This window comes from Mus pahari, chromosome 12, assembly GCF_900095145.1.
Source record: "Mus pahari chromosome 12, PAHARI_EIJ_v1.1, whole genome shotgun sequence".
Taxonomy (NCBI): domain Eukaryota; kingdom Metazoa; phylum Chordata; class Mammalia; order Rodentia; family Muridae; genus Mus; species Mus pahari.
The window spans coordinates 82,058,254-82,080,835 of record NC_034601.1 but is presented as its reverse complement, the minus strand read 5'-3'; the positions used below and the strand labels follow the sequence as shown (position 1 = coordinate 82,080,835).

At 40.3% G+C, this 22,582-nt stretch overlaps 1 protein-coding gene across 14 annotated transcripts in view; it reads left to right on the top strand.

Annotated features, from left to right (window-relative positions):
- Window positions 1-22,582, top strand: part of Synj1 (synaptojanin 1) — a 74,026-nt gene that overhangs the window by 210 nt on the left and 51,234 nt on the right. For 12 of the 14 annotated variants that reach the window (XM_021209245.2, XM_029544350.1, XM_029544346.1 and 9 more), the window contains exons 2-4: window positions 931-1,076; window positions 17,628-17,714; window positions 20,015-20,282. In XM_021209245.2, the coding sequence (XP_021064904.1) occupies window positions 931-1,076; window positions 17,628-17,714; window positions 20,015-20,282 (501 nt within the window). Of the gene's footprint in view, window positions 1-3; window positions 125-930; window positions 1,077-17,627; window positions 17,715-20,014; window positions 20,283-22,582 lie in introns of those variants that run through there. The other 2 variants (XM_021209246.2, XM_029544349.1) reach the window with 2 other exon arrangements.

Here is a 22,582-nt window from a genome sequence, read left to right as displayed (position 1 = left end):
GTGAGGCAGCGGGCGGGCGGACGGACGGGGGGCGGGGAGCGGCCCGGGCTCGACCCAGCGGCAGCCGGCCGGGCGGGTGGACGCTTCCTGAGCGGTGGCGGCCGTCGCAGCCGGGTCGCAAGCGGTGAGAAGCGGCAGAGGGCCAAGGGCGGCAGGGTGTGCGGAGACCCCGGGGCGGCGGGTGGCTGCCGTGACAGCGGCTGTCACCCAGCGGGCGGGAAAGAACCCAGTGGTCACAGGCTCCCGGGCATCTCTGGCGGTGCGTAATGGAGGCGCTGGAGCGCCCGGTGCCTCAGTTCCCCCCCTGGCTCCCCGGGAACTCGTTGAGTGGCGGTGGGATCCATTCGTCACCGTGAGCTTCGTGACTGGGCAGGAGGCGGCGGTCACCTGTGTGGCTTTCCCTGCCCTTCGCCGCCGCCCTGGAGAGTCCGCGGTGTGATAATCCGGTCCCTCTCCGCCCCCCCCCCCCCGAGCTTTGAATCAGCCTGATTAACCTTCCTTCCCATCCCCTTGCCGATTCCGCCTAGGGATCAGCTTGAAGTTTCCCCATCAGTTCCCTTCCAGCAGTGACAGATCGTGAAGCAGGAAGCCAATAAACATCCCCAACTGAAAATACGCTCCAGATTTTTCCTTTGGGGACACATACATTAAATGGGAAATCCATCTTATCCAAACCAGGACCAACGGTGCTAAAAACCCCTGCCTTGTCCTGCCGTATCTTGAGAACGGGACGCGTTTCCTTTTGCCTTTTGGTTTTAAAAAAAAATGGTGACGCCTTATCTTTTGGAATAAATCGTTCACCCCTGAGCTCTCTTTTTCTCTACCCCCCCCCCCAAACCCCATCAAACTTGTCAGTGAGGGACCTCAGGGGACGCCTAGCTGTCCTTGCAGCAGTAGGAAACCTCAGGTGCATTGGCTCGGTTTCCACAGGGCTGCCTCTGAAGAAAGGAGAATGGCGTTCAGCAAAGGATTTCGAATCTACCACAAATTGGATCCCCCACCGTTCAGCCTCATAGTGGAAACCAGGCATAAGGAAGAGTGTCTCATGTTCGAGTCTGAAGCTGTGGCTGTGCTCTGTAAGTCATGGGTTTCACCTGGCCGAGTCTGACCGCCGGTTTGGGTTGTAACTCGCAAGTTCAACAGTTTATTAAAAAACGATTCTTGAGAACCTTCTCCCTGAATTTTATCTTCTGGATTTATGCTTTGGCTTAATTTGAATGAAGCCTTATTTTCTATAAACCGAGGCTTAGGTCTTCATTGGGGTGAAGGCGGTGGTGCAGGGCAGTGCAGATTTTGCTCCTGGGAGTTTGTTTTCCTTCTGTTCTGCTTCTAGAAGTTTATCTTTTTGTAAAATGGTGTTGCAGTTTTGTCTTTATCACATTAACCCAATAAGACAGCTTGCATCTCCTGTGATTCCCAGAATTTCGTGGGTCAGATTTAATAGGATTGGTATGATCTATGATAGGTTTCTGTGCATCTCACAGCGAACCCTTATTTGTTTATTTATTTATTCAGGTGTCCCTTGTGCTCATGTGTGATCTTGGTGGGTCAGACTCAGTCACTCTAGGCAAGTGCTGTACCATCTGTTTCCCCAGCCTAAGCTTTTATATCTTCAATAAGAATTGCAGACAGCTCCTAAAATATTTCATATAACATATGTGGTTGATTTCATATTATTGAAAAATGACCTTTATTTTAAAGAAAAGGATTACTTATTGTACCACACAAAATGATGTTTGGGTAAATTTGTGGCAGATAGATGAAAATAAAACGACTGATTCACTTTGTGCTCCATTCTTTTTTTTTTTTCCCTAAACCTTTAGTCATTTATTTGTGTGTAGGTGGGGGACAAGTGGAGATCAGGACTTGTGGGAGCTCCTCCTACTATATAGGTCCCAGGGATTGAACTCAGGTCTTCAGGCTTGGTGGCAAAAACTTTTTACCTGCTGAGACATCGAATGTAACCCATACTTCATTCTTAATACAAGACTGGGGCAGACAACCCCAGTTTGGGACTGTCTCAAGTATTTGTTTTAAACAGATTTTTCTAATGATAACTACTTGTTCTTTTATTATTATTAATTATCATTATTATTTTAACAGTCTATTAGAGTTATAGCTGGGGCCTTCATGATATAGCCAGTGCCACTGAATTCCAGACCCCAACCCCTTCATCTCCTGAGTGCTGTGAATACTGGTATGCACTATACTGTGCCAGGTATCTGCAGTGCTAGGGATTGACCTCAAGGCTTCATGCATGCTAGGCGAGCACTCTGCCAACTGAACCACACCCCAGCCCTCTTATATTTTGCTCAGATTGTTTATTGAACATGATGTTTGGACTTAAGAGATGGTCAGTTGGTAAATGCTTGCCGTGTGAGCATGCAGATCCGAGTGTGTTCCCCAGTCCCTTCATGAAAGCCTGGCAGGACATTACATGTTTATAATCCCCGCACTGGGGAAGCAGAGGCAGGAAAGTCTCGGGGCTCTCTGGTCAGCTGTTGTAGTCAAGTTTCTAAGATTCAGGTTTGGTATAAGAATCTAACTCAAAAAATAATATGGAGAGCAATAAAGGAAGATGCTTAATCAACCTCTAGCACACACACACACACATACACACACACACATACATACACACACACACGTTTAAAAGACATATTTACTAATATAAGCCTTAAATATTTTAAATATTGCTCTTTAGACTCAATAAGAGCATAAGATTTAGACTTATGCATATATGATTTCTATGTTGGTTCAAGTGTAACCTTACTGAAATAGTAAAATTTTATTCTGGTAGAGAAAATGATAGTGGCATAATGAACAACTCTTAAGCAAAGATTAGTGTATAACATATGTCTATATTCTTGGTGTTTCCAGTAATATGATTTAAAGGGAGAAACAAGGGGCTAGATACAACCCAAGAAAAAGTTTAATATTCAGTATGAACTTCAGTGTTCCAAATTGATTTTTATGTTATGTTTTATTAAAGTGTATTGGTTATGTTTTAATAAAATGAAAAATGCCATGCTCCAGTGTTAATCTCCATAATGTGTTTCACACTGTAGATGTGCTTCTAGTGTTGAACACGGAAATAAGAACATGAGACTGGAGGGGCTTGGCTAGTAATGTAGAGTGCTTTTCTGCTGCTTGAGTTTGGTTGACATTACCTGATTTATTAATGTTGTCTAGATACAGTTACAAATGAAAAGTCACTGTGGAGCTTACAAGTTACAACTTTACCTGTTTTCAGAATTATTGCTGTGTGTTAAGAAAAAAAAATCATACTTCTAAAACCTCCAGTAGTTTTTATACCAAATAATGCTTTTTAAAAGACTCAAAACCATCTATTGGGTTCATTAATTATGAAGTAGAATAACATTAAAATATTATCTTAACAATTTCTTTTCAGTGTTGGGAATTGAACCCAGGTACTGTGTGTTAAGCACTCTACCAGCAAGCTATATCCAAGCTTAATTGTTTGTTAATTCTGTTTGTCTTCATTGGATTTAAGCTATGTGAGTAATTCTCAGACAGCACAAACGTTTGAATACTGCTTCCCTCTGTAACACTAACAGAAATGGGTACATATTCTCTTGGATGTTGTGTCTTTTCTATAAACTCTACAGCAACACTTAAATATATTTTGACTTGACTTTTTAATCCATACATAAAAATTATACATGTAGCTACAACCCATGATGTTTCAATACATTTATGCATTATATAATGTTGAAATGGTGTTAGACATTTGCAATTTATGGTAAAAACATGCAAAACCCTTTATTCTAATTTTCATAAAATATACAGAACAGCATTAGATAAATTGACTTATAAAATTAGTTAGGTTCTAGGTTGCGTTGCATGTCTGTAACCCCAGCACACTCCAGGCAGAAAGATCTTGTATTTGAGGCTATCCTGGCTACATAGCAATATCTTGTCACACACACACACAAAACTAACTTGGCATTTAATTTGGAGTGATAGCAAGATAGATGTTATCCTGCATAACAAAACAACCTGCAGAATTTCAAATGCTTGCTGCATTCAGGGACGGTCTAGAAGATCTGGGTGTGTCCTCTTCACTGTCACCATTCCGGACCCCAGAAGCCTCAGGGCATGCTGCCTATCAATCAGCAAGAAACATTCTCTGCAGTCATTTTTATAGTCAAAGTGTGGCCCTGTTTTCTTAAGACAGAATTCAAACTCCTCCCCCTGGTTTTCAAGGTCTTCCCTAATCTTACTCTACTCTTTCTGCTCAGTGGTGATCTCCTTCCGAGAGACCCGTGTCTTCAGTATTCTCCCAAGGCACTAGGGACTGATCAGTCTTCATTCTGTTCTCAGTAGACTTATAACGGCTTCATAATGTTTGGGGTTGTTTGTTTGTTTTTGGTGTTTTTGTTTTCTCACAGTGTTTCTCATACTTGCTGTGTAGCTGAAGATGACCTTAAGCTCCCGGTCCTCCTGAGTGCGAAGCCGTTGTGTCCTAGTCTGAGAGTGCTTTTCTATGCCCAGGCTGCACAGCAGATCTGTCTGGGAAGACTTCACAGATATGGACACCTAGGTTCCTGTAGGCCATCAGAATGCTAATTTCTGAGCAAACCTTACGTGTGTGCCTTGCTAGTATAGATTTACCAGATAACTTATTTTTTTTTAACCTATAGATTTCATCTAAAATTACCATGTTTTCAGAACTGTAATGAGGTGGTGTGTATTATGGGGCCAATCATTTTCTTGAAGCCCTCAGGCTGAACCAAAAGATAATTCTCCCATGACACTTTCAGTACAGTGTTTTCATATCACATGGAACTGTATATATGCTTCTTAAGGTTTCTGTCTCTAATGCTTGGCACAGATTTTACTCATGACCGAGGGACACATAGTTATTAAGTGGGAAAGACTAATCTACATTAGAAAGTTGACAGACTCAAAGCTGTTGTCTGTTTCACAGAACAGTATTTGGGGCTGAGGAGATGGCTCAGTGGATAAAGTGTTTGCTGAGCAACCACAAGGACTTAAATTTTGATTCAAGCACCCATCTAAAATTCAGACTGGGTATGAGGCGGAGAGAGGCAGATCCAGGGACTGACTGGTCAGTCAGCCAGCTCAAACTACCAGCTCTGGGTTAAGAGATGCTATTTCAAAAATAAGGTAGGGAGTGATAGTGGAAAAGACCTGAGCCAACTAACCTCTGACCACATACACAGGCATCACACACACACACACACGCATGTATGTTTTGTATGGGTATTTTTGGCATTGATGGGATTAAACCTAGATTTCACGCAGCATGTAGGCAAGTACTCTGCTACTGAACTGAGCTGCATTCCTTGACCACTTTAATATTTTCATTTTTTTGTTTTTTTTTCTTTTGACCACTTTAATTTTTAATTGACATATAATAACGTATAGTGTTATGGGGCACAATGTGGTATTTCTATATATACATATAGGGGGTTATGATCAAATCAAGTAATTGAGCATATTCATGACTTCATTCTTTTATTGTTGTTTTTAAGCCATTCAAAATCCTCTCATAGTCATTTTGGAATATACATTATTATTGGCTATAGTTAACCTGATGTGTATATAGAGCACCAGAACTCATTCCTCCTAAGAATTGACTCTTTTATCCACAGATGAATTCTCTCCAAGTGCTGCATCACTCCCAATTAGAATCCTAGTCTATACCTCTGTGACACAGGCTTTGCTTCGATTCCACAGATGAGTGAGATCATGTCATCTAGGGTTTGTCATGCTTCCTTGCCTAGTCATTCACTTCAGATTGTGTTCTCCAGGCCTTTCTATGCTGTGAAGATACCACACCTTTCCACGGTCAGTGCCATCCATTGTGTATACATGCACATACCACAGAATACCTGTCGTTGTTTTTCTAGGAAATGGGTTTTCTGTAGTTTAGAGATTTACACTAGGAGTGGTTGCACCAAAACAGACCTTCAAAGGAGGATGAGCTCTCGCATGGGCATGTATGCCTTAGATTTACAGGCGTGTGAGTTACGGTCCATCTCATGTTTCTGTAAATACATAACCTTCAGAATTGTAGTTTAAATAAAATAGGAAGGAGTGAAGTCCCATGCAGGAGTTAGAGAGTGACTCTAGAAAGAGTTATCAATTTACACACAGGGCTGAGATATGGGGGTGTTGCTCATTGATTAGGGCACATACCTGATGTGTGTCAGGTTTTGAATTCAGTTCCCAACATTGTAAAAACAAACACTAAAAATAAAGTGAGCAAGCAAAATCCAAAAGATAGGTTGCAAGATGGTGCTGTAAACTCTTAAGATGGTAATGCTAACTCTTAAAATTAGAGCCTTTGCTCCTTTTGATAGCATATCCTAGTATGAAGGTAAAATTAGATTATTTTCAGCCTTTTAAAATAGCATAATTTGGGTCATTTTCAGGCTCAAGTCATATACTTAGATACATGTAGTAGATAGCAAAACCATAGCACTGAATTCTGGACATGGCTTTACTCCCAAGATATGCATCTGAGTTTTCTTTGTACTTACTCTTCATATTATAGGAATGTGAGTCATAACACTTTAAACCATCAGTACATTCTGGATGTCTTCACAGAATGTCAGCCCTCCTGCCTTTATGGAACTGCACGGTCTGAGGAAAAATTATAGTGCAAAAAAATAGTTCGTTTATTAGAAGCTTATTCTACCATCAAAATACTATGCAAGAGATTTGTAAACTTGAATTTTTCCATGATGCCTTCGGGTCTCATTGTGTTTTAGAACACCTGTAGGCCATGATAAGCTCTGTTAAGTAAACTCGAGCAGTGTGACTTTGTGTTAGCAAAAGGGTCTCACTCTAGCCCCAGCTAGCTTGGAATTTAATATCAAGCTCACATTAGTCCTCCTGCCTCAGCCCTAATTGCTGATGTTAGAGCTAAACAATAAATATTTAAATCCCAATAACTTTAGCTGTTGTTCAAACAAAGTAACATAAGCATGTAGAGACTAATTTATTGTCTTCATAAATAACCACAGTTGTTTATTAATGGTCTATGCATGCTTGGTGAGTTCCAGGCAGCTTTCACACCTTGGAAGCAGCTGGAGTGCTGCCATCTTCATCTCCTGTTCTCTGCTGAATTGATTAGGAGTTGCCTTTTACCACTGGGACTGCTAGACACCTAGCTTCACATAGACAGGGATCACAGAATGGATACCCTGCAATCATGAGCTCTGAACCACTTCAGGCTAATAGTTTACCCGGTATCCAGTATATGTTGAAACCCTAGGTGTCTTCTTCAATTTAAAATATCCTTGCACCTCCCAGTTGGCTGCAGTGCCCTGAGGCACTGCGTCATGCAATTCCTTCATGAAGTGAGGCAGTCATATGCTTTATTCCTTTCAGTCCTCCCTGTTATGCTTTGTCCATGTGTTATAGATGTGGAAAGTGCATCTTTAACAGATTAAATCTTCAGCGACAGCCCTTCCATCTGATTGTTTTTCACTGTGGTGGTTTCTGCTGTTGAGGGCTGATAGCTCTTAGTTTCCAAGTAGGAAATGGGAAGCAAAAAGCCAGGTATTGGACTGGAGACAGGCAAGGGGCTCTGGGGTTAAGAGCACTGGTTGTTCTTCCAGAGGACCTGGCCTCAGTTTTCAGCACCCACATGACAGCTTACAACCATGTGTAACTACAGTTACAGTGTATCTGACACCCTCTTCTGTTTTCCACAGGCACCAGGCATGCACACAGGGCACAGATATATATATATATATATATATATATATATATATATATATATATATATATATATATATTCAGGTACAGCACTCAAACATATAAAAATAAACTTAAAACATTGCAAATGTCCTTTCTCAAAAAAAGAAAGATAAACCCATAGAAATGTTCTCAGTTAAAAGTGAAGTTGGCAGTGTTTTCTAGTAAGGGAATTAATAAGTTTGTATTTTTGCCTATAAGCTATTACTGTTAGTATATAGAAGTATAGTTAGATTTTTACCTTCATCCATTAAGAATACAACTGTTTTACTGGGACAAATTGAATGCTACTCTGTAGAAATTTGGATGGCAAGTGTAATAAGAAACAATAACAGGCAGTGCAGTTTTTTAATTGCCAAATGCTGTCAGTCAACATGGTTGCCCTTTAGATAAGTTACAGATTCCTTTTTGGTTTGTTTTTTTTTTAAAAAAACCTGGAGTGAGTGAAGAAGTGACTGTAGAGTTGACTTTTACAGCATTACAGGAATTTAGACTTGTTAATATGCTTATGTGAAGACTCTGAAGGTTTTTTTCTTTTTATAAAAAATTTGGAATATACATATTTAATACAAAATAAACAGTAGCTTTAATACCATCTTAAACTGAAACCGCACAGGTCCTCCAGTCTGAATGAGGAACAGGAACAGGAATGAAAGGACCAGGTCAGCATTTCCCAAGGCCTTTCGTTTCTTCTTAACTTTTCTGTGGGCAAAGAAAAGGAGTGCAGCACTGAACAGCAGAGTCTCTTTGACGGCATGTTATTATCGGTCTTGCAGCTATCTAATATTGTTCCTTGGCCTGAGACACAAATAGTCCAGAAATACACACAAGAGTTCTGCTTCTTACTGGGGTGGAGTAGAAGGACCTGGACTTTTGTCTCTTATGTGAAAATGAATAGTGGGACCGAGATTTTCCCTCCTATATGACAATGACAACAGGAAACTAAAGGAAATGCACAAAATGATTTTCAGATACTGAAAAATAAGGCAGGTTACATACTTACAAGGATACTACTTCACTAAAGGAGCAAAGTAGCTCTCAACTAAATTCTTTTTTGGTTCTACCTAACAAAGTTTAAGACCCCAAAGGATCTGCTTTTGGTCCCAAATTACTGTTTTCCAGGAATATAAGTTTTGAATAACAGTATCTAAGAAGTTTAAGAAAAACAAGTTAAGAAAAACAAGTGTGTATGTTTATCTGTATGGATACACACACACACACACACACACACACACACCCCAAAATTATACATGTATATCGTTCAGCCCATATTCACATTGAAAGCTAGTATATATGCAAAGAAACAGAAAATATACTTCTTAATGAGGAGAAAAGTCAATCTGTAGAAACAGATGTTAATGTTAGTAAGGGACAGTAAAGCAGCTTTGATATAAATATATTCCATATGTTCAAGAAGTTTGTGCATGTTAACAACATGAAAAGCAGGACTCGAATCAGTTATTCAAACTGAGAGTAACAATATCTGATGACATCATACACTGACAGGAACCTTTTATTTAATACCACAGAGTGGTTGGTAAGCTAAAGACCTAGTGATAGAAGTTATCCAAAGTGAAATGTCCAGCAGGAAAAAGACCAGTGTGAGTAAGTCCATGGGCGAGCTATGGAGCAGCTGCCTAACATATATGTGTATTTGGAAGGAAGAGGGAAGAAAATGTTTGAAGAAATGGCAGCTGACAATTTCCCAAGGTTGGTGGAAACTGTTAGTCTGCACATCCAAAAAGTTAGATGAACTCCAGGTGAAAGAAACATGAAGAATATTACACTGTGATACAAATTAAAAGGCTATTAAATCAGGTCAGATGCAGAGGAAGATCTTTAAAGCAACTCAAGAGAAAAGATATAAGAGTAGAGTGTATATAAGAGTAGAGTGATCCTGGGCTTTTCCTTAGAAGCACTCCCAGGGAGAGAACAAAGAAACACCATGTGCTGAAAGGGGAACAGAACCAAATGACCCACTTGGGTTGGGCTCTCTGGAACCACTCTGGGGACACATTCACAAGCTGGGAACTCTTAGCTCAGTGTGGAGGGTAGCAGAGAAATGGTTGCTCTGGCTTCTGGTGGTTTGCAAACACAAGGAGTGAGAAAGACTGAGGTGTTTAGTGGACTGTCACACCGGGAGAGCCATGTATCTAGAATGCTGACAAGAAGTGTGGCTTGACAAATTGCACATTATATTTTGATTTGCTTATTTGAATTTATAATGGTTATTAATAAGAATTTGTGTTTTATCTTTGTGTATGTCTGAGATGTGGTATTTCACAAACTGCAGTCCAGGCTGGTCTGGTCTGTTACTCATTGAACTAAATTATGGTAATTTGGGCTGGAGAGATGGCTCAGCCATTAAGGGCTAGGCTCACAACCAAAAATAAGTTACGGTAATTCTCCTGCCTCAGCTTTCTGAGTGCTAGAGTTATAGAATGAGCTCCCATATCTGGCTTGTGTTTTATTTTTTGCTGGCTAAAATTGAGATAGACAACTGGAAAGAAAAACAAATATATTTCCTATTGTTATTCTCTATTAGCATTCCATTATATTCAGTGTTATTCTCTTTAAAATAATGTTCCCCATCTTTAGTCTTCCTATATAACTTAATATATACAATGTGTTCCTTATAGAAACTAGTTCTTAGTGATAAGAATTTATTATGGTTTGTGTGTTACCATGTTCTCTAGTAGCTGTAGTATTGCTATTGTGTTTTGAATTGCTTTACTGAAATACAGACTAACAGTCTCTCAATTCCCTGTGCACCACATGTGAATAGACAGGATGAATCTTATGATGAAGTGGCTTTCTGGCTGTTTGTTCATGAGTGCTTGTTAGTAGTTTGTCTCTGGACGACACTGAAAATGTGTCTTTGACCTATCTTATTTAATACTCTCTTGGAGAATGTGATGGAAAGCATGGTTGTTAGAGTCAGAGATGTTGGAAGCTGCATGGGATTGATCCAGAGCTGGATTGTGGAGAATCACCATTGGAATCCAGCATTTTAATTAGCATGTGGTTTAGATCTCTATTAGGACTAGTTTGTTGTTGTGCGGACTGAGACCAGAGCTATGTAAATCTACCACTGGGGTGAACAACCCTAGTCCTTTTAAATTTCTATCTTGAAACAGGTTCTTAATAAATTGTCCATACCTACCTTGACCTTTTGATCCTTCTGTGATAGCCTGATGCTGGAGAAACTGGATTGACAGGCATCTTGAACATGTCCAGCAGTTCACTAGGATCTAGCATTTGTTTGGTTATGTAGCACCAGGTCATCTCCATTTGTCCTGTCAGGGACCTAGAATCTCACCAAGGGCCTAGTACTTAGCAGACAGATACTTTGAGAGAATAAAAGTTTTTTTTTTTTAAGTGTTTCTAATATTTGGATATATAGGTTATATAGAACAGTAATTTGTTTGCTGTCTTTCATGTATACTTTTGATTTTTTTAAAATTCTACCAAGAAATCTTTATCTTCTAAATTTTTTGTTTTATGTGTGATGAAATGGAAACTGGCTTTACTGCTAGCTAGTCATATGCTCTTGGATGAATCAGATAATTGCTAGTCTTTTTCTTCTGAAAATGAGGAGCTTGGACTACATGATCTCTAGCACTCTCTGGAGCTTCTATACCAACGTGCTATTTGCATGCAAATAGGCTGACCACAAATTGCCATCCATGCAACCACAGGCAAATTGTGATTCTAGGAGCAAGGTTCTAATTTGCAACCCTCACCCCTGCCTTTTTGAGACTGAATCTTGACATGTGCATGATATACCTAGTATGTGCTGTGTAGCATGGAACTTGCTATTTACCTCTGCTGGCCTCAAGCTCAAATCCTCCTATCTGACTTCATAATTTCAGGCATTTTCATCCCATTGTGCTTTATTGACCCACAGATTTTTGCTTGGTCGTCTGCTTCAATTGGAGAAGTAAAATCTAATCCCAGAATGGAAGGTTTAAGCCACAAGAATGTTTTCATTGGATAGCAGAGCTTTCTTGGATAACTTTATTATCTAGTTTGAATTATCGTAAGTCACTGAAAGTTAGAGAAGTTCACATTTAATTTAGTCCTTCAAATACCTTTTAATTTGATACACGCAACTTAATGTTCTGGTCTAGGATAACGCATCAGCTTTATTATTTGCTGTTTAGATGATAGAGTTAGGATGAAGATGTGAGTTTTATGCATCATAAATATTTCAGCATGTGTTTTTAAAAGATCTGGACTGAGTGTTTGCTATTACTAGCTTTTCTGATGTAAAGTCTTACTTGTCTTGAATTCTCTAAGAGCCTCTCAAAAGGCTGGGGATGCAGGAGTGCACTCTGAGACATTCTCTGTTCATTTATTAAACCTAGTTATGTCATCATCAAAAACATCTGAAAAATTTAACAATGGTTCTAAAATTACTGAATATATAATTAGCATTCAGATTGTGTCCTGGTGCCTCAAAGATATTTTCATGAAGATAAATGTTTATTGCACTTATCTTGCTTAAAATTCTGTTCCATGACCTTATTGATAGGTATGGGAATTCGAAAGCCTTCAGATGTTAATGTTAGTGATGTGAAGATACATTTAAAATGCAGATGCAAAAGCAGTGAGCACAGGGGAGCATGAGCTGGGTCTGCGTGCTTAGATTCCCCATGCTTGAAGCATAAGAAAGTATTTACATCCAAATGAATGACAGGCTCATTGTGGCATGGGGAGAAGAGTTGTTCCCTTTAAATAAACCCTTGTGTGATTGAATTACTGTTTATCCCTAGTATATGGTGGCAGTCGTATGTTAGAAGCCAAGACATGCTTTTGCTTAGGTGTTTTAAATATGTGAGCTGCAAAGACACAGGCCGGGTTACCTTAGCTGAACTACTGAAAATCTTGATTGGCTCAGTCACTCCTCAAACAATGGGCTTCTTGGGAAATTATACCCACTTGTGGTTAGAAATCAGTAACTTGTAAAAAGAGGTGTGTTTTTCCTAGTGCTTTGTTTGTTTAATAACCACCATCAATAGAAAAGAAAACAGACAACCTTCTTCACAAAAGACAATTTATCTCTCTCAGGATCTGCTGGGGCAGGAAAGTGAGCTCTGCTTCTGTATCACCTTTCTCTCCGACCTCCATTTCCACTCACTCTTTCCCTCTGTTCCCTCTGCCGCTTCATGAACTTCACGGTTTACGCCCTGCTTGGCAATTATTAACCACTCCTGTGTTCCCCACGTCCACCTTCCTACACTGCCCCCACTCACACTCTTAAGAGGATTGTTGAATGGGATCTTCTGCAATGAGGATGTTGGGATTCTTTAATGGGAAGGGAAAGCTCTTTGTAAAATGTGTTGTTTGAAAGTTAGCAAGGCAGGTTCTTTTGTGCCATAAGCTCTTGGTTGGTTTAGCCTGAGAAGTGAGTGTCTGGTGCAGCTGGGATGCTCAGTGTCTGTTAGGTCAGTATCACACTCAGGTGTGAAACATGAAGCCTGGCTTCGGTTGCTATTAGTATACAAGTGGCTGAAACACAGGATAAAAAGAAATATTTACTTCTAATTGAGTGATATGGGCAAAACTCCAGGAAGTGGCATTTAGCTAAAAGATTGAAGGATGGGTAATAGTTGAAAATAGAGAATGACTAGTGGCTGTTCCAGATGGAGAGGACACTGTGAAGAGAGGAAGAGAAGAGCAAGCGTGCAGGACAAGTAGACAGCGGATGACTAATTTTGGCTGCAGCCTGGTGTGCCAGGAGGCACAGAGAAGGAAAGGAAGGCGGGAAGGGTTGTGCTTGGTATCATCAAGGGATTCCTCCCCTTTTTATCTAAAGGTCATATACATGATCTTAATGTGGTATAAGTGGTCTTATTTCAGAGCATCTCTTCATAGGTGAAGATTCTTATATTATTTTCTAACATGGGATTGTCGGGGAAGTGGAACAGTGATCATGATTAACCCTTGTATAATCTCTTTTGGTATATTTTACAAGGTCTCGTAAACTAAGAAAACCTTTTTCCCCCACTTAAAAGTAATGTTTGAGGTGGATACCACAGCTCTCAGTAGGCTGAGGCACAAAGAGAATGAATTCAAGACTAATCTGGGCTGCACAATGAAACTCTAAAAAAAATAAGTTATAAATGGATAATAGGGCATTGTAAGATTTATCCTATCAATGCCATTTAGACATGTTTATCTAAATTTAGGAAGATGAAACCATTTTAAACATACAGAAAAGTTGAAGTTCAGTAAAATAAAATTTAAAAAAGATATTTTCTTACCTATTTGAGGGTAGGTTGCTGACGTGAGACCTTATTGTCCCCAGATACTTTACTGTGTGTTTCCTAGACATTCTCCTCATAAAGACACATAACAGCCCTGCCACTGCTAACAGACCCTGTTCACTCTTGGTTTTTTGTTTGTTTGTTTGTTTTTGTTTTTTCGAGACAGGGCTTCTCTGTGTAGCCCTGGCTGTCCTGGAACTCACTTTGTACTTTGTAGACCAGGCTGGCCTCGAACTCAGAAATCCGCCTGCCTCTGCCTCCTGACCCTGTTCACTCTTACTAGTAACTAACCATGCTTTTTATGATGAAAAGATCCATTCAGATTTGTATAGTTGATTTAAAAGTCAGGTCTTAATCTCCTCAACTCTACCACTCTAGTCTGTGACCCTCAGGACCTAGGCGGACAGTTGTTTTGTAGGCTGTCCCTCCTTGCTGTGTGGAGCTTCTGCTGTTGCTCACCTTTGACAGAGCTATTACAGAAGCTGTGCTGTTTTCTTCAGTCAGGTGACAGCTTTAAACTATCTCGTTAATGTCGGTATTCACTTTGATAACTGGTAAAGGTAATGGTCTCCTAGGCGTGTCTTACAGGCTTTTGTTCCCCTCATGATCTTTCTGAGGGTTTTGAGACTAGGTAAATACCCCTTTCCTTGTAGAACTTCTAGTCTATAAGCATATTCAGGGAGTAAAAACATTATTTCCTTTGTTGCTTATATTCTACATTTTTCAGTACCATTGAACATGTAACAATGGAACCTATTCTAAGCACAAGAGCAGGAAGTAGGTAGTTTTTTCAGGGTCTCACATTGTACCCCTGGGACTAGCCTGCAACTCTGTGGAAACCAGGTTCACCTGCCTCTGCCTCACCGGGGCTGGGATTAAAGTATTAGTCACCACGCCCAGCAAAGCCCTCTTCTCTCTAATGCTGCCTCCTTAGACTTAGATAGTTAGTAATTGATTTAAGCCAATTTCCTCATGTCAAATGGAAGTTGTAGCTTTGTCCTTGGGATACTGTGAAAATTGAATAATGCACATAAACACCTGGCCTATTGTTAGTGCCATAATCATTGCAGAGATGATAAACTAATACTGTAGCTGTAAGACCATTTTTTTCTTTCTTTTTTTTTTTTTTCTGATTTTTTCCAGACAGGGTTTCTCTGTGTAGCCCTGGCTGTCCTAGAACTCACTTTGTAGACCATGCTGGCCTTGAACTCAGAAATCCTCCTGCCTCTGCCACCAAGTGCTGGGATTAAAGGTGTGCGCCACTACCTCCCAGCCTGTAAGACCATTTCTAAATTGCTGTTAATAGAAACTCATGGCAGTAAAATTGTAACCTCATCTACTCTCATCTACTTGAGAGAGAGAGAGAGAGAGAGAGAGAGAGAGAGAGAGAGAGAGAGCGAACTCAGAAGATAACTCCAAAATACAAATAATTAAGTGGCTTGGCATATGCTTACATGTTTAAGCTAGATGACAGTGCAATAGAAGGATGGTCATTGGGCCTGAGAGACAGTATTTATTTGTTGTGCAATTGAGAAGAAAATAGTTATGAGGAGAGAATATTTATTTCATGATAATTTAGGTTACAGAGACTATTCATATGGGAAGAGAATTACTTAATATTAAATTACATTTTCTTTTTAACTCATGCTGGCTGTGGTCATTGAACCTAATGATGATTTTTTTTGCTAATTGCTAATTTGTCTAATTGCTGCTGACACTAATACATTGGTAATTCCTTCATTCCTATGTCAGCAATAGTATTTTAAATTCACACAGCATGTAGCCTGAGGGACTCTGTAGAGCAGTCTGACCTGGAAACCACATTTTCTGCCATGAAAAGTTGAACAATTGTTTTGACCATCTGCCTTTGTGTCAGTAGTAAAAAAATTTTTTTAAAAAAATCCTTTCCTTGCAAGCGTTAGGTAAGTGCTCTGCCATTGAGATCCACTCCCAGCCCCACCCATGGTACTCTGAATGAGGAAGTGCAGCGGTTAAGGAAGGCAGCTCTGGTTTCCTTTAGAAAACAGAATTCAGTTTTTATTGTAAAATTTTAAATTTGAATTGACCGTGAGGTGTAAGTCCTATAAACACATAGAACAATATAATGCTAGGACGGCTAGGCATGTGGATTCCCCTAGCATGTTAAAAGTCTTCCCCACTCTAGTTTCATACTGGTTACCGAGAAAGGCCCACACTTAATAATAAACATATTAGAGAATGTGGTGGTGTTAGTTGAGTCGTTTAGCTTTAATCTGTGCTGCCAGCTAGCTGAGCATAAGTCACCGGCTGGCCAAAGTGAGATGGCAGAGAAGAAGCTGGAGTAGATAGAGTGGAGAGAGGCAGCTGGAGAAGTGAGATACTTTGTGGAACTCTGGGGAAGAGCTTTAAGAGTCTGGAATCCAAGGAATTGGCAAGGAATCTTGGGTAAGATGTAGGTTGAGAAGAGCCTGTGTCAGCAGAGAAGACAGACAGGAAATGGGAGGCAGGAGCAATCTGCTTACTTGCTTCCCTAGGCTGCATACAGGAGCCCTGCCAAGGGTTCTGTGGTTGTGGTGTGGACAGAGGGGAGGGAGAAGGCTAAGTGTGATGAGGACAGGGAAACATGACCTAGCAAGCCTCGTGAGCTGGGGAGAGGTGGGTCAGAGAGCGAAGGGCAGTGGCTAAGTTTGAATTTCACACTTCAGAATGTGCTATTTGAAATTCTTTGAAATACTAGATGTGGTTTATGTTATATCTTTGGTTCTTTGTTATATCTTAAATGTGTATCTGCTAAGTGCTAGGAAGGTTTTTCCTTTAAACATCCAGGGTAGTTTTGTTGTTATTTATTTATTTATTATCAGTAGACTAACCATAGTAGCCTGCTCTAGGGAAATTATTGTCTGGCTTGATCTCATTAGCAAGTTTGCCTCAGCTTAGAGCAAAGGAACTGAGAGGAAGGTCAGTAAAGACTGCCCCACTGCTGTGCTAAACTGTGTGGTCAAGCAGTGGCTTGCAGCATTTACCCTTTACCCATTTATTCAGCTTTTGTGTCCAGGATAAACGGGTGAATAAAGCAGGCTATCAACAAGAAGACAGACTCATTAGATGGGCAGAATTCTGTAACTCCAGCAAGAAAGTTCTTCTACTAGGTGGACAGAATACCTAAGGAGAGATCACCTATATCAAACATGGAAATACTGAGCTGGTGCCCACAGAGACATCATCCCTATATTCCAGCATCCTTGATACAGAAAGGTATTCTGCACATTATCAAGAGTAATGTAAACACCAAACCAGCCACAAAACCTTTATCCATAACAGTGTCCAGCCTGTAAGATATGCTAGATGGCACAGGGCTTGCAGGAGTAACCTACCAACAACTGATTTGACTTGAGGCTCACTTCACGAGGTAAACCCAGACCTGACACAGCTTGAGTGGTCAAGAACCAGAGACTAGATAGCCCAGGGACATAGGGGAAAACCAAATCATGCTGGTCTAAAGACAGAGAGAGAAAAAAGAGAAAATAGATAGATCGATAAATGGGGAAAACTATCACATTTAAAATTTTGTTTCAAATCTGGCATTATAACTAAATAGATTCTAATGTTTTCAATTATTATTTTTAACAGCATCTGCAGAAAAGGAGGCTATTAAGGGCACATATGCCAAAGTACTGGATGCATATGGACTTTTGGGAGTTTTACGATTAAATCTTGGTAAGTCTGTTATTCAGTGTGGTTCATCTACTTTTTCATTTCTGTTTTTATAGTTCTGAAGATGAGAGAGACTACCTGTATGTCATTTCAGACCCAGTATTTGAGCCTTAACTAGTATATACCTTTTAAACATTCATTAGGATAATCTTTTAAAATATTTTTATTAACTGAGAATTTCTTGTAATGTATTTTGATCATATTCAACCCCCCAACTCCTCCCAGATCTATGCCCACATCCTCACCCAACAAACTCTTTCTCTCTCTCCCTCCCTACCTCTTTCTCACTCTCTCTTTGTCCCTCCCTTTCCTACTCCTCTCTCAAACCTATGCACTGGTCAGCCACTCTCAGCTGTGTGACCTCTTCCTGCTATGTGATCAGTACGTCAGAGATCACACATTAAAGAAAACAGACTGTGCCTATCCTAGCAGCTCTCTGGCTCAGTGGTTAAGAGTACTTGGTCCTCTTGCAGGGGATCCAGGTTTGCTTCCCAGTACCCATATAGTAGCTCACAACTATATATAACTTCAGGGTTACATGTGGTGAACATAGATTCATGCAGAGAAAACGTTCCTACACACACAATAAAATAATTAGGCTGATCTTATATGTTTCTTTCCTTGATAGACTTGCAACAGTTTTAGGATCCAAGGACAGTGTTCTATTGAAATACATCGACAATGAAAGCATTATCTTTCTTCTCAGTATGTTAAGGAGTAGGTTTCTGTGTGATAAACACACGGATTCCCCTAGTGTTTTGTGGGAAAGGCATCTGTTATAGATTCAGAAATGTCTGCTGTTTAATGTTCTTTGTTAAACTTAAAATCATTTATTCTTGTGTGTGTGAATGTTTGTAGCCCACTGAATATGTGTCAGATCCCCTAGGACTGGAGTTCAGACAGTTGAAAGCCACCATGTGGGTGCTGGGAATTGAACTTGGGTCTTCTGGAAGAGCAGGACTTTTAATCACTGAGCCATCTCTCCAGCCTGACTTAATGTTATCATGGTCTTCAGGGTAACTTTTATGATTAGCAGTTTGTGTATAAAGGTATGACATGAAGTGTAGTTCAGAGACTGGGCCTTATCCATGTTTTTAATGGTTTGTGTAGGGCAGTAAGCTCGCGTTATCATGCATATACAACATGTGGTTTTCTTCTTTGATGAAGTCTAACTATGAAAATTGTTTTAAAAAGTAAGTAAACGAAAGTGTGGATTTAGTTATACAGTAGGTTTTCATTACAATTCAAGTACTTTTCTTATCGTGTGCTACCGAGAGTGATGGAGTCTCCTTTGAGCAGCACTGCCTATCAAGTGGAGATTTACCCTTGTTAGTAATCTGTCATATGCAAAGAACCGTGCTGGATTGTTTACTGGTCTTGTCTTCAGTACCATGAAGTAAATGTTTTAATCTCATTCATAGGGGATTATGTTACAGGTTGGTCATGCTAGCATACTCAGTTTAGTCTGGATTTTAAGTAAAGAGCCATGATTTAGAGCTATGTCTGCCTGTGCCAGTGCTTATGTTGCTAACTCTTAATTTCATAATATTTTTGTTGCCATTACATGAAGAATTTGAAAGTCCTAGTGTTCAGGAGTTAGGTCCACAGAATGAACCCCAATATCATCCCTTTGCCACAAAAAGAATAGAAAATAAAACCACACAAAGCCTGAAAATTTTCGTGAACCAGATTGCTTAATAAATTGTCACCAAGGCCTTATTCCCATGTTCTTCCATCTTCAGCTCAGTGATTTGCATGGCATTTTAAAACTTAACCATTTATAAGCAACTTGGACATTCATTATCTTATCTGAACTTCCTGTCTATCAGTAAGGTAGTGAAGGCAACTTTTTCTTTTCTTTTTTTTTCTTTTCTTTTCTTCTTTTCTTTTTTTTTTTTTATAAATTTTATAACCTCAGATTAAGTATAAAATAACTTTGTAAATGTGAAATTGTCTCATTACTGTTTTAGTGCCTTACATACTGAATGTATTTAAACAAGATTTTCCCCCTAAAATAAAATACCCGTTGTTGTAAATTTAAACATATTGGTGAGTAATCAGAATGGCTAGGCATGGTGGTACTCACCTCTAGTCCCTGTGTGTGGGAGGCTGAGGCCAGAGGGTTAGAAGTTCCAAGACCGTTTATGCAGTGTAGAAAGACTAGCTCAAAAAAAGAAACAAAAAAAATTACAATGTAAGATTTAAAGAGAAACACAGGAAGAAGTCAGAAGAAACCATGTAACTTGAAGCTATAGGCTTGCAAACATTGATGATCTATCCAGTAAAATCGGTGGTTTTTGCAGGTGATACCATGTTGCATTATCTGGTCCTAGTCACTGGATGCATGTCTGTTGGGAAAATCCAAGAATCTGAAGTTTTCCGAGTCACTTCCACTGAGTTTATATCACTGCGAGTTGATGCTTCAGATGAGGACCGCATTTCAGAAGTACGAAAGGTTTTGAACTCGGGAAACTTTTATTTTGCATGGTCTGCATCTGGAGTCAGCTTAGATCTGAGTCTGAATGCACATCGAAGCATGCAAGAGCACACAACCGACAATAGGTTTTTCTGGTGAGTCCATGATATTTACTGTGTGAGTCCTTTGTGGTTATTTACTATGCGGTAGCTCTGAGAGCTGGGGCATAATGGGCTCCAAGGCAGCTGCATCTGGAGAGAACAGAGGCTGGAAATGGTTGACCAGTGGCTACTTTTTCCTGCCTGGCACCTGCAGCAGAGCATGGCAGCACCTTGGTGGAGCCTCCATACGGGATGAAGCAATTAGGCGCTCACTCTTACTGATCTGGACAGAACTGTGCTAACATCTGAGAACCACTGTCTCTGACATTTGTAGTGTAGGTGTCACTCGTTCGCTAGCTTAATTCCGAGGTCTCATCTCTGACAGGACGGATGTTCTAAGCAGCACTTACTTTCCCTGTGAAGACTGTAAGGAGCTGATCCTCTCTCATTTTTGGTGCTGGAAATTGAACATGCTTTGTGCATAGTAGGCAGCTGAGTGCTTCTCTAGCCTGAGTAGATGATCTTGGTGTGAGGACAGCAGGCTCTGAAGGAATCCTGCACTAGGGCACAGTCTAGCACTGCAGTAGCTAAAACCTGAGTGGGTCCTCAGGGTATGTCGCATGGCACTGCTAACGTGCTATGCTGTAAGCAAGCACAAATGGTGAGCAGACACGTCAGGCTGAAAGTTGTGTGCTTCACTGTAGCAGACTGGGTTTCAGTGCCTCCGGGTGTGCTGCTTCTGTTGTCTGTGGCCTGCATCAGTGGTGACTTCTCTTTAATGCAGAGAGAAATTATTTTTCACCATATTACCACACATTGAAAAGCTAAAGCCCCCCGGACAGTGCTCTTGACCCGCCTCGGTCTTCAGATTCCAGGCATTTGCTTCTGAGGCCGTCCTCCCTCTCTCTCTCAGCATCATGTGTGGTTCTTGGCTTGTACAGTCAGGTCTGACACATTTGCCCCGGCTCTCAGAGGGCTCCAAGTTAAGGACAGCTTGAGGAGAGAAGCCAAACCTCCTAGCTTATGTGGAAGAGGCTTGACTCAAAGGAGAGAGAGTGGAGCAGAGAGGGCAGGATAAACAAAGGCTGTAGAGCACTGCCTGTCAGGGACTCGGGCTTGGCAAACGAGAGGAAGACAGATGCAATGTGCTTTTGTCAAGCATGCGTAGAGAGGCTTTCCAGAGTGAAACCTTTGCAGATCTATGTTTTTTTCTAGTGGGAAAGAAACCCTGAAGCCCTTGAAGTAAATAGACACAGTCCAGCTGAGGCAGCTGGCCATGCCCTTCTGTCCTCATTCCTATATCCATCTCAGATGGACAGAGAAAAACTTTCTCATCACGGGGGAAATCCAAGCAGGTGCAGTTGCATTTGCAGTTTAATTAGTAGACTAATTTTTTTCTTTTCTGTTTGTTAATTAAAGGTGGGGATCAGGACATATTTAGATCTTAGCCTGAGGGGGGTTGTTGTCCAGTGGGTCAATAGATTGAACTTGTGTTTTGCTAAAGATTGAAATTCTTGAGTTTAATTTTGCCTAGAAATGAAAAATGGAAGTTTTAGACTTCACATCATTGTAACTTTGTCTTTTTTTCCTTTGAAAGATATACAGTAAGCTTTGCAGCTAGACTGCCAAGTACCTCTCTTAAGAACTGTATGGTTATATTTCTTTGGAGAGTTTAAGCTGCTACTACTCAAGACTTGGCATACATGTAAATAGAATAATACATCAATACATTGACAGTAAGGGAAAATGTAAATTGACAACAGAGCAGAGAAAAGCTACCTGCTCCCAATGCCTCAGATCCAAGCTCCACTTAAGTGGGGACAACAACATTACTTGTCTGTACCATGACAAAGCCCTTGCTTGATCTTTGGACTTATTGGGTCATAATTGGTTGGGTTTGCCACAGATCAGTGTAAATAATAGTAAAGTATGAGAGCATAAGTCACGGTATTCTAAATAAGTAATGGCTGTGGGATGTCACATGATCCTGGTAGCATCTCTCAGTTGCATTCCAGTTTGCTTTATAAATAGCAGGAAGGTTTAGAATGATAGCTGGTCAATAACAAGTGCCCAGGGCCTCCACCTAGTGTTCACTGAAAGGCAGCTTTGTTCCTTGTTACTGTAGTCAAGAAGGCACGATTACATTTCTGTTCTTTCTTTGTAAGATACCAGGGTATTGTAAAACACTTAAAGTCCATTTAAAATGGGTCAACATCTTAAAGCTCTAAGCTTACAATAACATAGAAAAGTTAACTTTCGAACTGACGGAGTCATTTGCTGAAAGGTGTCTTTTTAGTGGGTTCCCTAGTGTACTCCAGAGTCTTCCATATGTGTTCTGTGGCAGACTACGTTTC